Source organism: Ambystoma mexicanum, chromosome 3q (assembly GCF_040938575.1).
Source record: "Ambystoma mexicanum isolate Mex_15411 chromosome 3q, UKY_AmexF1_1, whole genome shotgun sequence".
Taxonomy (NCBI): Eukaryota; Metazoa; Chordata; class Amphibia; order Caudata; family Ambystomatidae; genus Ambystoma; species Ambystoma mexicanum.
Window position 1 is genome coordinate 201,098,791 of NC_090926.1, and position 17,349 is coordinate 201,116,139.

General features: G+C 48.6%; 1 protein-coding gene across 2 annotated transcripts in view; it reads right to left on the reverse strand.

The window, feature by feature from the left end:
* Positions 1-17,349, reverse strand: part of MYO1A (myosin IA) — a 331,231-nt gene that overhangs the window by 109,446 nt on the left and 204,436 nt on the right. For both annotated transcript variants that reach the window (XM_069653548.1, XM_069653550.1), the window contains exons 15-16: positions 5,087-5,149; positions 4,328-4,528 (exon numbers count right to left, since the gene is read on the reverse strand). In XM_069653548.1, coding sequence (XP_069509649.1) covers positions 4,328-4,528; positions 5,087-5,149 — 264 coding nt within the window. The remainder of the gene's footprint in view (positions 1-4,327; positions 4,529-5,086; positions 5,150-17,349) is intronic.

Genomic DNA, 17,349 nt, shown 5'->3' on the forward strand with positions numbered 1-17,349 from the left:
AATAGTAAGAGAAGGCTGCTTAGAATGGTGAGAGGAAGAAAGGCCAGTTGTGACATGCCACAGAGAAATGTCCATGCAGTGGGGACAACGAAACGCAGATTAAAGTGGGGGCAAGAGTGAACTGGAGTTGGGAGTAGACATCACGGTCAAGAAGATTAAAAAGAAAAGAGAGAGAAATTGTTTTATTATAAGCAAGAGAATACTTAATGCACTTACTAAATTTACTTGCTCTAGAAGGGGTGCTCCAAAACTATCCCTTTAAATCCCTGAAGGATACAATTGGACTTTCTTTGAGCAGTACATTTTAGGATTGTTCCCTAAAATGTCTATAGATCGCAGTAGTATCTGCAAGGAGTGCCACTGAAACTTGTTCTTAGGCAAGGTGTGGGTAAGAACTTTATTGTAGGCTTATTATAGGCAGAATCAAGTGCAGTCATGTGAGCCAGACAGAGCACTGGCAACGGAGCAAGCTCTGGCAATGTACTGCTCCCTTCACCCAAACTGTGGGTGCTCGCTACCGTGCATGAGTGACAGGAAAGCCACAGGTCCCATCTGTTCCATGTCTTGACCACTGCAGCGCTGAGGTTGAGCGGAGCACGAGGCAGAATGCCACATACCCCTTTTTCTCACAATGACTGAGCAACTTTCTTCCAGACCATATAGTTCACAATGTCTGAGCGTGGCTGGCATTCTGCTGTCATGCTGCAAACAGCCTGAAGCTCCCTCCAGAGATCACCACTCACTAATACACTCCAAAATCTTCCTTGTTCATGTACGCCTGGTGCCTTGGGTAGCATTGAGGCGTCATTATGTTCTCTGTGGTTAGTGCCCTCATTTACTCTCCCCTCTCTTCCACTACTCTTCTGGCTACTCAGGTCGCCACTGAGGCTTTTACGCAACAAAACCCTTGAAATTCAGCGGATGTGGAAAGTGATGACCCTCATAACGCAGCGTCCCTCCCTTGCAAAGTCCATGAGCACATGCATGATATGACTGAAGGGATTCACAATGACAAACAAAATTACATCATGGGGGATATCTATGGTGGGACGCCGGGCTAAGGTGATCATCACGTCCCACCTCTGCTGAATTTCAATGGTTTTGTTGCATTAAACCTGATCACCTTAACTCTCTCCTAAAAAAAACTTCAGTTAAGGGACTGCTAATTAGAAACAGTTCAGTGCAACAAAATCCCTGAAATTCAATGAAAAAGAGGTAATGTGACCGGAAGAACTGCAAAAGGCAGAGACGGTCTCATGAGTTACCCATTTACATGGTTGGCATATCAGTGCATGTATTCTCCTAAATAGTGTGCAGCAGGACTGAGATCAAAGGCCTGTGGTACCAAGTTCTGCAAATGCCCTTTTGCCTGCGTGGCACTGCAGTGTATTCCAGTACCTGGCTTATTATATCTGGAATAGAGGAGGCTTGTGCGTGTTTCCTCATTTGCCCCTTCACATTACTGACACAACAGTACATTGAAATGTCTTTTGCCTGGTTATGATAAGTGGGGCAGGTAGAGGGATCAGGGAGTTGAGGAGGGGTTGGCTGTTGCCCCATTAGCAGGCCAGTGTAGTGCAATGTCTGATGCCTGGTTGTGGATAAGAGAGGCAGGCATGGGGATCACGGGTTGGGGAGGGGTTGGTTGTTTCCCCATTGCCTGGCCAGCGCAGAGCAATGGCTGATGCATTTTGCGTATAAGAGGGGCAGGTGTGAGGATCAGGGGGTTGGGGAGGGGTTGGTTGCTGTCCCATTACCTGCCCAGCGGACTACAATGTCGGATGCCTGGTTGTGGATACAGAGGCAGGCACAGGGATGGGGAGGAGGTTGGGAGGAGTTGGTTGTTGCCCCAATACCTTGTCAGTGTACTGCAATGTTGGATGCCTGTTTGTGGATAAGAGAGGAAGGCACGGGGATGAGGGGAGGAGGTTGGGAAGGGTTTGTTGTTGCATCAGTACCTGGCCAGAGTAGTGCAATGGCTGATGCCCGATTGTGAATAAGAGAGGCAGGCATGGAAAAACGGGGTTGAGGAGGGGTTGGTTGTTGCCCCACACCCTGGCCAGTGCATTTCAATGTCTAATGCCTGGTTGTGTAAAGAGAGCAGGCATGGAGATGAGGGGAGGACGTTGGGAGGGGTAGGTTGTTGCCCCATTAACTGGTCAGTGCGTTGCTATGTCTGATGCTTGGTTGTGGATAAGAGGCAGGCATGGCAATCATGGGGTTAGGCAGGGGTTGATTGTTGCCCCATTACCTGGCCACCATACTGCAATGTCTGATCTGATGCCTGGTTGGGGATAAGAGAGGCAGGCATGGGGATCAGGGGGATGGGTGAGGAGGTTGATTGTTACCCCATTACCTGGCCAGCGTAGTGCAATGTCTGATACCTGGTTGTGGATAAGAGAGCAAGGCATGGGGATGAGAGGACGAGGTTGGTAAGGGTTGGTTGTTGCCCCATTCCCTGGCTAGCATAGAGCAATGGCTGATACCTGTTGTGAATATGAGAAGCAGGTGTGGGGATTTGCGAGTTGGGGAGGGGTTGGTTGTTGCCCCATTACCTGGCCAGCCTAGTGCATTGTCTGATGCCTGGTTGTGGATAAGAAAAGCAGGCATGGGGCATGGTGATGCCTGGTTGTGGAACAGAGTCCAGAGAGAGGAAGGCATGGGGATGAGGAGTGGAGTTTGGGAGAGGTTGGTTGTTTCCCTATTAGCTGGCCTACATAACACAATGTCTGATGCCTGGTTGTGGATAACAGAGCAAGGCATGGGGACAAGGGGAGAAATTTGGGAGGGGTTGGTTGTTGCCCCATTACCTGCCAGCCTAGTGCAAAGTCCAATGCCTGATTGTGGATAAGCGAGGCAGGCATGGGGAGGTTGGGAGGTGGTTGGGGGTTGCCCCATTAGCTGGCCAGCATAGTGGAATGCCTGATGCCTGGTCTTGTGTAAGAGAGGCAGGCATGGGTGGGAGGTTGAAGAGGTTGGGAAGGGTTTGGTGGTTGCCCCATTGCCTGGTTATCGCCTTACAATGTCTAATGTCTGGTTGTAGATAGGAGAGGCAGGCATGGGGTGGAGGGGAGGAGGGTGGGAGGGGTTTGTGGTTGCCCATTTACCTGGCCAGGATAGTGTAATAGCGGATGCCTGGTTGTGGACAAGAGATTCAGGTATATGGAGCAGGGGTGTTGCGAGGGGATGGTTGTTGTCCCATTAACTGGCTATCGCATTGAAATGTCTAATGCCTGGTTGTGGATAAGAGAGACTGGTATGGGGTGGAGGGGAAGAGGTTGGGAGGACGTTGTGGTTGTCCCATTACCTGGCCAGGGTAGTGTAATTTCTGATGCCTGATTGTGGATAAGAGATACAGGTATAGGGAGCAGGGGGAGGTTAGGAGGGGTTGGCTGTTGCCCCATTAACTGGCTATTGCATATACATGTCTAATGCCTGGTTGTGGATAAGAGAGGCAGTTATGGGGTGGAGAAGAAGAAGTTGGGAGGGGTTGAGGGTTGCTGCATAACCTGGCCAGCATATTGCAACATCTGATTCCTGCTTGTGGATAAGAGAGGAAGGCAAGGGAATATGCAGAGGATGTTGGGAGGGCTTCGTAGTTACCCCATTACTGGCCACCATAGTGCAATGTCTGATGCCTGGTTGTGGATAAGAGAGGCGGGCATGGGGGTGGGGGGAGCAGGTTAGGTGGGGTTTATGGTTTCTCCATTACCTGGCCAGCGTAATCAAACGCCTGATGCCTGGTTGTGGATATGTGATGCAGGTATAGGGAGCAGGGGGGAGGTTGGGAGGGGTTGGTTGTCCCATTAACTGGCCAGCATAGTGAAATGCATGACGCCTGGTTGTGGATAAGAGAGGCAGGCATGGGGATCAGAGGAGGAGGCTGGGGGGAAGCTGGTTATTGTCCCATTACCTGGCCAGCATAGTGCAATGCCTGATGCCTGGTGTGGATAAGAGAGGTAGGCATGGGGTTGAGGGGAGGAGGTTGGGGGGGTTGGGTTGGGTCCCATTACCTGGCCAGGGTAGTGTAGTGCCTGATGCCTAGTTGTGGATAAGAGATGCAGGAATATGGAGCAGGGAGGGAGGTTGGGAGGGGTTGGTGGTTGCCCCATTAACTGGCTTTGGCATTGAAATGTCTAATGCCTGGTTGTGGATAAGAGAGGCAGGCATGGAGTTAAGGGGAGGAGGTTGGGAGGGGTTGGTTGGGGCCTCATTACCTGGCCAGCATAGTGCAATGTCTGATGCCTGATTGTGGATGAGAGAGGCAGGCATGGGAATCAGAGGAGGAGGTTGAGGGGGTGGAGGGTGATGGTTATTGTCCCATTACCTGGCCAGCGTAGTGCTTGATCTTGAAGCATTTGTCGTGCATGGTCTTCACGGACTTGTGTTTGTTGTTCTCGCTCACTCTGCTCTTGAAGTGCGTGTGGCTGGCAAACAGCTGGCTGAGCTTGGACAGGAAGGTGGCATCGGAGACGTCCCCGGGCCTCAGGCATTCTTCATCCAGGATGGCCAGGATGCCCTTGGTGCTCTGCGTGGAAGCAAAGGATGACAAAATGCGTTGAGTTGCGGCACCGGAAGCAGCTCTGCTGAGATTGAACAAGCTCTCGCGAGAAGTCGCATAAATGCGCAATATTTTGTAAGCGTTTGATCCAGGTGTTTACCCAGCTTCTAAACCTTGAACCATACCGAACCATACCAATATGTGTACATGAGGAAAATAAGCACACAGAGAACATGTGATTTTCCAAGGATCCGCTTCAAAAAACAATTGTAAGGCTTAAGAGTGGTGGTCACTGCCGGCTGCTTGACCATCAGACCACACCTCCGAGCGTCCAAGACGACCTACACCTGGGATCCTTTGTACACGTCTATATTGACATCGCGTGCCCTCTCTTTCATAGCTGAGATGTCCACAGTGCATCTCTTCATTGCCCGCCAGCTGCATGTTTCTGCATATGGCATAATGCCAAGATAGGCCACTGATTGACAGCCTGCCTGCTAAACACATGCATGTCCATGGTGGAGCTCACAGCCCAGGTGACTGACAGCTTGAAGGCAAAACCTTTCTTAATGACGGGCTACTTACGTCTTCTACAAGGTTGCAGATGATGGTGTTGTCTACATAGTCCACCGGGGTCCATTTAATTCCCTTAACAGAAGAAAATCAAAATTAGGGAAGAGAAACCATTTAGCCTGAGCAAGTGACAAACTTGGTATAAAAAACACAGGACCTGGAAAGCACCCCAAACCTGAGTCCCGGGCTAATGTAATGGGTAAGCGCCGCCTCCTCAGGCTGAGAAGGAAACCGCAGACCACTCGATGTCACAGGAGCACAGCTTTTGGGCTTTCCTGCCTTAAGAACCTAGTGCATTGTGGTATGGGGAGTCTTCGTTCGCATGAATTGGAGATTATAATTTGTAAAAAGGAGGCCTAGTGCTAGAAAATTGGTGTGCAAGTGGGGACATCTGCTCACGCAACCCACCCACTGCACCACGCACACATACCGGGCCTTCTTCAATCCCATATCGTCATAGAAGCTGTCAGCTGGATCACGGGACACTGGTTAGTGAATGCGGAAGTGAACCCTTTTTAGAGACAATTATTGCAAAGTGACATGCCGCTGAGGTAATACTACCCACATGTGTTCCAGATTTAGACCTCTGGCCTTTTCTTTATTTTTTTTTATTGATTCAGCTGAATTAGTCAACTTTTCAACAACAACAAAAATGATATTACAAATATTTCAAAAAGCATTAAATCAATCACTCCTACAATCCTATACAAAAATAAGATATTTCTCAAAACAAGATAAGCAAACTAAAACAATATGCAGCATCAAAATCAAAAACGGGAATAATGATAAAATAGAAGAAAACTGTTATATAACCATACAATGTAAAACAGTATACCCTCAATAACAACAGTATTTTTAAAAAACTTAAAAAGAGAAGCTAGCAAGACTTTGTGTACTCACTTTGCAATTTGGTTCATAACCCATGAACCCACTGTGACCAATATTTACAAGCAGAAAATGAAAGCTATCATCATTCTGATTGCCTATAACAGTGATGTTATTCAGAGCTTATTCTAGCACTCTTTCCGCTATTATAGACATATCATTCTGTTCTAACTTTAATGCATTCAAAAAACCAATTGTAGCAATATGGATAGTGATTTTAGAGGTACACAGAATATTAAACCACCTCATCTCTGCATTCAAAGATCCAAAAATGCTTAGAAAAGTACTTCTGTCGTAGATCAATTAAAGCAGGACATGCTGAGATCATGTGTTAGCCAATCATTATAGGACTTTTCGTTTTCTTTTCCTTTTGTAAGTTTGGGCCTACATATCCCAGCATGCAAAGTGGTGTCAGCTAAAAACAGTGGACTGGCTGAAGGTGCCACATGACATGCCGTCATTTGGCAGCTATTGCCGCTGTGTATTTATGCCTGTCTGCAGCACATGCTGTAAATCTACCAGTCCTTCTTAAGAGTGGACACTACATCTTTGCCTGGACATTAGAAAGAGTAACCTTTCTTGTCACCTATGCAATTTTAACCACTATTTTTAAACCCTGGGGATCTGTGGTATCATGAGCTCGCATGATGTATTCCTCACTCTCTAAATCCTTCCAGATTATAATGAGGGTCCTCTGTCACTGAGAGGGTGGTCTCACCTCAACGTTCCATTGAAAGACATTGGGCTGGAAGAATACCTTTGAGGGGATAACAAGTGGGAAAATTGCAATTTTTCACTGAACCATGAGTGTAAAATGTTCATCTGATCGTTCAAATGAGGGTCAGTAGGAACTTGGTGTATGTGTGACTTTAGGTTCCCTGTAGGTCTCTCAAAGCAAGACCTTCCCCTCGTCACCCACCACCAACTACGCGCTACGCAGCACAGACCTCAATCCAATGCAGCCTCAATGGTGCAGCAACCATGCATACTAGGGCTGGGACAAGGGGTCTGGAGTCTGGCCCTCATCCCTCCGGACTCATAGAGGGCTATAGTGTAATGACTTAACCCATCTGATAGGTGACCTGCCTCAAACCCTAGCGAACTTGTCCTCCAAGAACCCCTGTCTACCTAGGAAATCAAGTGTGCCTAGCAGTATGGCATTTCACTCACTCTCTCGCTCTCGCTCGCTCGCTCTCTCTCTCTCTCTCTCGCTCTCTCTCGCTCGCTCTCTGTCTCGATGTGTGCCTCTCTGTTTCTCTCTCTCTGTGTCTTTGTCTCTCTGTGGCCCCCTCTCTGTCTCCATCTCTTGCTCTCTATCCCTCTATCTGTGTGCCTCCCCTCTCTCTGTCTCTCTGTGTTCCTCCCTCTCTCTCGCTGTCTCCCTAGCTCTCTCACTCTCTCTGTCTCCCTCTATGTCTCTCTGTGTGCCCCCATCGCTCTCTCTCCCTGTCTCTCTGTCTGCCTCACCTCTCTCTCTATTTTTCTGTGTGTGTCTATCTTTCTCTGTGTGTTTGTGTCTCTGCGTGTGCCTCTCTCTCGTTCTTTGTTTTTCTCTGTCTTTGTCTCTCTCTCCTTATCTCTCTCACGATCTCTCACTCTCACTCTGTCTCTCTGTGTGCCTCCCTCTCTCTCTCTGTTTCTCTCGCTGTGTGTATGTGTGTATCTCTCGCCCTCTCCCCCATGTAAATGTATCCAGCAGGGAGAGAGCTAGGAAGCATGGAGACATTGCCTGCAAACACTGTTGGTGGAGGAATGAGTGGGTTTTACGTCTGGATACCCACTGTCCCCAGCCCCTTCTCGCTGTAGACCAAAGGTACTGTGCCAGGCTCTGTTTCTTTCCACTGTCGCCCTCCTGATTCCTTTCCACCCTCATCCTCTCTTCTCCTTTTACCCTCTGCTATCCCCGCCCTCCCCCACATCCTGTACCCTTCCTCCTTTTCCCTACAGTGCGTTGAAGAGGCCATGAAGCGAGGTACAACAAAAACTACATACATGATTTTATTACAAGGAAACCAGTGAGAATGTGGAAGGGTTCTGTTCTTTCCCAAGTAGGTAAGCAGACGCCTGACGTTTCTAATATCTTAGGTTTGACAGACGCATGCGCAGTGGAGTCTCCAACTCCAGTCAGAACCTCTGTTGCTGTGTATTGCTCAGCAATCATTGCAGTGCTTACATGGTCATTTCTCTGTGCAGAGAGGAGATGGCAGACTCTCAAGCAGCCTGTAACCTCCCGCCTGTAACCCTCCTCCTGGAACATTCTAGATGTTCTTCCTCTGCAGACCTCCCTCCTGCCCACGTGGCCTACCTCTATAGCACCGACAGGCGCGCGTTGAGGTGCACCAACGACGGCAAAGAAGGTGCAGAGCCTTGACAAGGGTGTATGAAACCTGGCCTAAGGTGTAGAGCACAAGAGAACTAGGGGGCGTGGATCAGGTTATGGCCCGGCACTGGAATACTAATTATGAATGGTGGATGAGCCGCGGGCTGCAGGTGTGCAGAGCCTGATCCAGAGCCTGACTGGGGGTATGCAGAACCTTGCTGTGGATGCTCAGAGTGTGGCTGGGGGTGTGCAGTGGGAGGGGGAATGGCCAGCAAAGCTGAAGGTTTATAGTGTTGGGAGGAGGCTGTGCAGAGCTTGGTTAACCATGTGCTCAATGTGACTGGGCATTGGAAAAGCATGTTCGATGGTGTGCAGAGCATGACAAAAAAGTGCAGACTATAAGGGAGGACGTGCAGAGCATGGCTCAGGGTGTGCAGAGCATGACAAAGAAAGAGTGCAGACTATAAGGGAGGGTGTGCAAACCATGGCTCAGGGTGTGCCGAGCATGACAAAAAAAGAGTGCAGACTATAAGGGAGGGTGTGCAAACCATGGCTCAGGGTGTGCTGAGCATGACAGAAAAGGGCAGACTATAAGGGAGGACGTGCAGAGCATGGCTCAGGGTGTGCAGAGCATGACAAAAAAAGAGTGCAGACTATAAGGGAGGGTGGGCCGAGCATGGCTCAGGGTGTGCAGAGCATGACAAAAAAAGAGTGCAGACTATAAGGGAGGGTGTGCAAACCATGGCTCAGGGTGTGCCGAGCATGACAAAAAAGTGCAGACTATAAGGGAGGATGTGCAGAGCATGGCTCAGGGTGTGCTGAGCATGAAAAAAAGTGCAGACTATAAGGGAGGATGGGCCGAGCATGAATCAGGGTGTGCAGAGCATATTAAAAAGAGTGCAAACTATAAGGGAGGGTGTGCAAAGCATGACACAGGATGTGCAGAGCATGACTCGGGGTGTGCAGAGCATGACACAAAAAGAGTGCAGATTATGAGGGAGGGTGTGCAAAGCAGTACACAGGATGTGCAGAGCATGACTCAGGGTGTGCGAAGCATGACACGTTAAAGTGCAAATTATAAGGGAGTATGTGCAGAGCATGACTCAGGGTGTTCAGAGCATGACAAAAAAGAGTGCAGGCTATAAGGGAGGATGTGCAGAGCATGACTCGGGGTGTGCAGCGCATATACGAAAAAGTGCAGACTATAAGGGAGAGTGTGCAAAGCATGACACAGGATGTTCACAGCATGACTTAGGATGTGCAGAGCATGCCAAAAAAAGAGTGCAGGCTATAAGGGAGGATGTGCAGAGCATGACTCGGGGTGTGCACAGTATGACAAAAAAAGAGTGCAGGCTATAAGGTAGGATGTGCAGAGCATGACTCAGGGTGTGCAGAGTATATAAAAAAAGATTGCAGACTATAAGGGAGGGTGTGCAAAGCATGGCACAGGATGTGCAGAGTATGACTCAGGGTGTGCAGAGCATGACAAAAAAGTGCATACTATAAGGGAGGATGTGCAGAGCATTACTCACGGTGTGCAGAGCATATAAAAAAAAGAGTGCAGCCTATAAGGGAGGGTGTGCAAAGCATGGCGCAGGGTGTGCAAAGCATGACGCAGGGTATGCAAAGCATGACAAAAAAAGAGTGCAGGCTATGAGAGAGGATGTGCAGAGCATGTCTCGGGGTGTGCAGAGCATATAAAAAAGAGTGCAGACTATAAGGGAGGGTGTGCAAAGCATGGCTCAGGGTGTGCAGAGCATGACAAAAAGAGTGCAGACTATAAGGGAGGACGTGCAGAGCATGGCTCAGGGTGTGCAGAGCATGACAAAAAAGAGTGCAGACTATAAGGGAGGGTGTGCAAACCATGGCTCAGGGTGTGCTGAGCATGACAAAAAAAGTGCAGACTATAAGGGAGGATGGGCCGAGCATGAATCAGGGTGTGCAGAGCATATTAAAAAGAGTGCAGACTATAAGGGAGGGTGTGCAAAGCATGACACAGGATGTTCACAGCATGACTTAGGATGTGCAGAGCATGCCAAAAAAAGAGTGCAGGCTATAAGGGAGGATGTGCAGAGCATGACTCGGGGTGTGCACAGTATGACAAAAAAAAGAGTGCAGGCTATAAGGAAGGATGTGCAGAGCATGACTCAGGGTGTGCAGAGTATATAAAAAAAAGAGTGCAGACTATAAGGGAGGGTGTGCAAAGCATGGCACAGGATGTGCAGAGTATGACTCAGGGTGTGCAGAGCATGACAAAAAAGTGCATACTATAAGGGAGGATGTGCAGAGCATTACTCACGGTGTGCAGAGCATATAAAAAAAGAGTGCAGCCTATAAGGGAGGGTGTGCAAAGCATGGCGCAGGGTGTGCAAAGCATGACGCAGGGTATGCAAAGCATGACAAAAAAAGAGTGCAGGCTATGAGAGAGGATGTGCAGAGCATGCCTTGGGGTGTGCAGAGCATATAAAAAAGAGTGCAGACTATAAGGGAGGGTGTGCAAAGCATGGCTCAGGGTGTGCAGAGCATGACAAAAAGAGTGCAGACTATAAGGGAGGACGTGCAGAGCATGGCTCAGGGTGTGCAGAGCATGACAAAAAAGAGTGCAGACTATAAGGGAGGGTGTGCAAACCATGGCTCAGGGTGTGCTGAGCATGACAAAAAAGTGCAGACTATAAGGGAGGATGGGCCGAGCATGAATCAGGGTGTGCAGAGCATATTAAAAAGAGTGCAGACTATAAGGGAGGGTGTGCAAAGCATGACACAGGATGTGCAGAGCATGACACGGTGTGTGCAGAGCATGACACAAAAAGAGTGCAGATTATGAGGGAGGGTGTGCAAAGCAGGACACGGGATGTGCAGAGCATGACTCAGGGTGTGCGGAGCGTGACACATTAAAGTGCAAATTATAAGGGAGTATGTGCAGAGCATGACTCAGGGTGTTCAGAGCATGACAAAAAAGAGTGCAGGCTATAAGGGAGGATGTGCAGAGCATGACTCAGGGTGTGCAGCGCATATACGAAAAAGTGCAGACTATAAGGGAGAGTGTGCAAAGCATGACACAGGATGTTCACAGCATGACTTAGGATGTGCAGAGCATGCCAATAAAAGAGTGCAGGCTATAAGGGAGGTTGTGCAGAGCATGACTCGGGGTGTGCAGAGTATGACAAAAAAAGAGTGCAGGCTATAAGGGGGGATGTGCAGAGCATGACTCAGGGTGTGCAGAGTATATAAAAAAGAGTACAGACTATAAGGGAGGGTGTGCAAAGCATGACACAGGATGTGCAGAGCATGACTCGGTGTGTGCAGAGCATGACACAAAAAGAGTGCAGATTATGAGGGAGGGTGTGCAAAGCAGGACACGGGATGTGCAGAGCATGACTCAGGGTGTGCGGAGCGTGACACATTAAAGTGAAAATTATAAGGGAGTATGTGCAGAGCATGACTCAGGGTGTTCAGAGCATGACAAAAAAGAGTGCAGGCTATAAGGGAGGATGTGCAGAGCATGACTCGGGGTGTGCAGCGCATATACGAAAAAGTGCAGACTATAAGGGAGAGTGTGCAAAGCATGACACAGGATGTTCACAGCATGACTTAGGATGTGCAGAGCATGCCAAACAAAGAGTGCAGGCTATAAGTGAGGATGTGCATAGCATGACTCGGGGTGTGCAGAGTATGACAAAAAAAGAGTGCAGGCTATAAGGGAGGATGTGCAGAGCATGACTCAGGGTGTGCAGAGTATATAAAAAAAGAGTGCAGACTATAAGGGAGGGTGTGCAAAGCATGGCACAGGATGTGCAGAGTATGACTCAGGGTGTGCAGAGCATGACAAAAAAGTGCATACTATAAGGGAGGATGTGCAGAGCATTACTCACGGTGTGCAGAGCATATAAAAAAAAGAGTGCAGCCTATAAGGGAGGGTGTGCAAAGCATGGCGCAGGGTGTGCAAAGCATGACCCAGGGTATGCAAAGCATGACAAAAAAAGAGTGCAGGCTATGAGAGAGGATGTGCAGAGCATTACTCACGGTGTGCAGAGCATATAAAAAAGAGTGCAGACTATAAGGGAAGGTGTGCAAAGCATGGCTCAGGGTGTGCAGAGCATGACAAAAAGAGTGCAGACTATAAGGGAGGACGTGCAGAGCATGGCTCAGGGTGTGCAGAGCATGACAAAAAAGAGTGCAGACTATAAGGGAGGGTGTGCAAACCATGGCTCAGGGTGTGCTGAGCATGACAAAAAAGTGCAGACTATAAGGGAGGATGGGCCGAGCATGAATCAGGGTGTGCAGAGCATATTAAAAAGAGTGCAGACTATAAGGGAGGGTGTGCAAAGCATGACACAGGATGTGCAGAGCATGACTCAGGGTGTTCAGAGCATGACAAAAAAGAGTGCAGGCTATAAGGGAGGATGTGCAGAGAATGACTCAGGGTGTGCAGCGCATATACGAAAAAGTGCAGACTATAAGGGAGAGTGTGCAAAGCATGACACAGGATGTTCACAGCATGACTTAGGATGTGCAGAGCATGCCAAAAAAAGAGTGCAGGCTATAAGGGAGGATGTGCAGAGCATGACTCGGGGTATGCAGAGTATGACAAAAAAAGAGTGCAGGCTATAAGGGAGGATGTGCAGAGCATGACTCAGGGTGTGCAGAGCATATAAAAAAGAGTGCAGACTATAAGGGAGGGTGTGCAAAGCATGACACAGGATGTGCAGAGCATGACTCGGTGTGTGCAGAGCATGACACAAAAAGAGTGCAGATTATGAGGGAGGGTGTGCAAAGTAGGACACGGGATGTGCAGAGCATGACTCAGGGTGTGCGGAGCGTGACACATTAAAGTGCAAATTATAAGGGAGTATGTGCAGAGCATGACTCAGGGTGTTCAGAGCATGACAAAAAAGAGTGCAGGCTATAAGGGAGGATGTGCAGAGCATGACTCAGGGTGTGCAGCGCATATACGAAAAAGTGCAGACTATAAGGGAGTGTGCAAAGCATGACACAGGATGTTCACAGCATGACTTAGGATGTGCAGAGCATGCCAAAAAAAGAGTGCAGGCTATACGGGAGGATGTGCATAGCATGACTCGGGGTGTGCAGAGTATGACAAAAAAAGAGTGCAGGCTATAAGGGAGGATGTGCAGAGCATGAATCAGGGTGTGCAGAGTATATAAAAAAGAGTGCAGACTATAAGGGAGGGTGTGCAAAGCATGACACAGGATGTGCAGAGCATGACTCAGTGTGTGCAGAGCATGACACAAAAAGAGTGCAGATTATGAGGGAGGGTGTGCAAAGCAGGACACGGGATGTGCAGAGCATGACTCAGGGTGTGCGGAGCGTGACACATTAAAGTGCAAATTATAAGGGAGTATGTGCAGAGCATGACTCAGGGTGTTCAGAGCATGACAAAAAAGAGTGCAGGCTATAAGGGAGGATGTGCAGAGCATGACTCGGGGTGTGCAGCGCATATACGAAAAAGTGCAGACTATAAGGGAGAGTGTGCAAAGCATGACACAGGATGTTCACAGCATGACTTAGGATGTGCAGAGCATGCCAAAAAAAGAGTGCAGGCTATAAGGGAGGATGTGCATAGCATGACTCGGGGTGTGCAGAGTATGACAAAAAAAGAGTGCAGGCTATAAGGGAGGATGTGCAGAGCATGACTCATGGTGTGCAGAGTATATAAAAAAAGAGTGCAGACTATAAGGGAGGTTGTGCAAAGCATGGCACAGGATGTGCAGAGTATGACTCAGGGTGTGCAGAGCATGACAGAAAAGTGCATACTATAAGGGAGGATGTGCAGAGCATTACTCACGGTGTGCAGAGCATATAAAAAAAAGAGTGCAGCCTATAAGGGAGGGTGTGCAAAGCATGGCGCAGGGTGTGCAAAGCATGACGCAGGGTATGCAAAGCATGACAAAAAAAGAGTGCAGGCTATGAGAGAGGATGTGCAGAGCATGCCTCGGGGTGTGCAGAGCATATAAAAAAGAGTGCAGACTATAAGGGAAGGTGTGCAAAGCATGGCTCAGGGTGTGCAGAGCATGACAAAAAGAGTGCAGACTATAAGGGAGGACGTGCAGAGCATGGCTCAGGGTGTGCAGAGCATGACAAAAAAGAGTGCAGACTATAAGGGAGGGTGTGCAAACCATGGCTCAGGGTGTGCTGAGCATGACAAAAAAGTGCAGACTATAAGGGAGGATGGGCCGAGCATGAATCAGGGTGTGCAGAGCATATTAAAAAGAGTGCAGACTATAAGGGAGGGTGTGCAAAGCATGACACAGGATGTGCAGAGCATGACTCGGTGTGTGCAGAGCATGACACAAAAAGAGTGCAGATTATGAGGGAGGGTGTGCAAAGCAGGACACGGGATATGCAGAGCATGACTCAGGGTGTGCGGAGCGTGACACATTAAAGTGCAAATTATAAGGGAGTATGTGCAGAGCATGACTCAGGGTGTTCAGAGCATGACAAAAAAGAGTGCAGGCTATAAGGGAGGATGTGCAGAGCATGACTCAGGGTGTGCAGCGCATATACGAAAAAGTGCAGACTATAAGGGAGAGTGTGCAAAGCATGACACAGGATGTTCACAGCATGACTTAGGATGTGCAGAGCGTGCCAAAAAAAGAGTGCAGGCTTTAAGGGAGGATGTGCAGAGCATGACTCGGGGTGTGCAGAGCATGACAAAAAAAGAGTGCAGGCTATAAGGGAGGATGTGCAGAGCATGACTCAGGGTGTGCAGAGCATATAAAAAAGAGTGCAGACTATAAGGGAGGGTGTGCAAAGCATGACACAGGATGTGCAGAGCATGACTCGGTGTGTGCAGAGCATGACACAAAAAGAGTGCAGATTATGAGGGAGGGTGTGCAAAGTAGGACACGGGATGTGCAGAGCATGACTCAGGGTGTGCGGAGCGTGACACATTAAAGTGCAAATTATAAGGGAGTATGTGCAGAGCATGACTCAGGGTGTTCAGAGCATGACAGAAAAGAGTGCAGGCTATAAGGGAGGATGTGCAGAGCATGACTCAGGGTGTGCAGCGCATATACGAAAAAGTGCAGACTATAAGGGAGAGTGTGCAAAGCATGACACAGGATGTTCACAGCATGACTTAGGATGTGCAGAGCATGCCAAAAAAAGAGTGCAGGCTATAAGGGAGGATGTGCATAGCATGACTCAGGGTGTGCAGATTATGACAAAAAAAGAGTGCAGGCTATAAGGGAGGATGTGCAGAGCATGGCTCAGGGTGTGCAGAGCATATAAAAAGAGTGCAGACTATAAGGGAGGGTGTGCAAAGCATGACACAAGATGTGCAAAGCATGACAAAAAAGAGTGCAGGTTATAAGAGAGGATATGCAGAGCATGACTCGGGGTCTGCAGAGCATATAAAAAAGAGTGCAGACTATACGGGAGGGTGTGCAAAGCATGACACAGGATGTGCAGAACATGACTCAGGGTGTGCAGAGCATGACAAAAAAAGAGTGCAGGCTATAAGGGAGGATGTGCAGAGCATGACTCGGGGTGTGCAGAGCATATAAAGAAGAGTGCAGACTATAAGGGAGGGTGTGCAAAGCATGACACAAGATGTGCAAAGCATGACAAAAAAGAGTGCAGGTTATAAGAGAGGATATGCAGAGCATGACTCGGGGTGTGCAGAGCATATAAAAAGAGTGCAGACTATAAGGGAGGGTGTGCAAAGCATGACAAAAAAAGAGTGCAGGCTATAAGAGAGGATGTGCAGAGCATGACTCGGGGTGTGCAAGCATATAAAAATGAGTACAGACTATAAGGGAGGGTGTGCAAAGCATGACACAGGCTGTGCAGAACATGACTCAGGGTGTGCGGAGTATGACAAAAAAGAGTGCAGGCTATAAGGGAGGATGTGCAGAGCATGCCTCGGGGTGTGCAGAGCATATACAGAAGAGTGCAGACTATAAGGGAGGGTTTGCAAAGCATGGCACAAGATGTGCAAAGCATGACAAAAAAGAGTGCAGGTTATAAGAGAGGATATGCAGAGCATGACTCGGTGTGTGCAGAGCATATAAAAAGAGTGCAGACTATAAGGGAGGGTGTGCAAAGCATGACACAGGATGTGCAAAGCATGACAACAAAAAAAAGTGCAGGCTATAAGAGAGGATGTGCAGAGCATGACTCGGGGTGTGCAAGCATATAAAAAAGAGTACAGACTATAAGGGAGGGTGTGCAAAGCATGACACAGGCTGTGCAGAACATGACTCAGGGTGTGCGGAGTATGACAAAAAAGAGTGCAGGCTATAAGGGAGGATGTGCAGAGCATGACAAAAAAATTGAAGGATATAAGGGAAGATGTGCAGAGCATGACTCAGGGAGTGCAACGCATGCCCAAGGCTGTGCAGAGCATGACAGAAATAGTGCAGACTATCAGGGAGGATGTACAGAGCATGCCTTGGGGGTCAGGGGGAGTGCAAAGCATTCCTGAGTATATGCAGTGTGTGTGTGATGGTAAGGCAGAGCATGACAAAAAGAGTCGAGACTACAAGGGGGGACGTGCAGAGCATTTCTGAGCATATGAAGAGTGAGGGTGATGTGTGCAGAACATGAATAGGGTGTGCAGGGTGAGGGTGATAGTCTGCTAGGCGTGTTTCAAGATGTATAGGTGACAGCTGCCTGAGCCTCACTATCGTGCACCCTAACACAAGAGCTCAGAAAAGGTCGTCCGGCTCCCGAAAGTGCAAAGTTACAGAGCTCAGTGCTCTACTAGCAAAACAATCTGGTGTTCGCAGTGTGAGGCCGTTTTATTCTGTTGTTAACAAAGAACATGTTTTTACTCCTGGTAGGAACTTCAGCCAGACTGAACAGACTCGACAGTCACTTTAACACCTTTGCTGTCGATGGCAACATCATTAAGGTCTCGAAGGATGTCAAAACCTTAGGCATGTACATCGACTCGACCCTCTCTCTAGATAGACAAATTAACGCCACTGCGTCTACCACTGCATACACCTGTAAGATCATCAATGCTTGCAGACCATTTCTGACTCCTTACAATTGCATTACCTTAGCGAGGGCCCTTGTACTAACCAAACTAGACTTCTGCAATGCC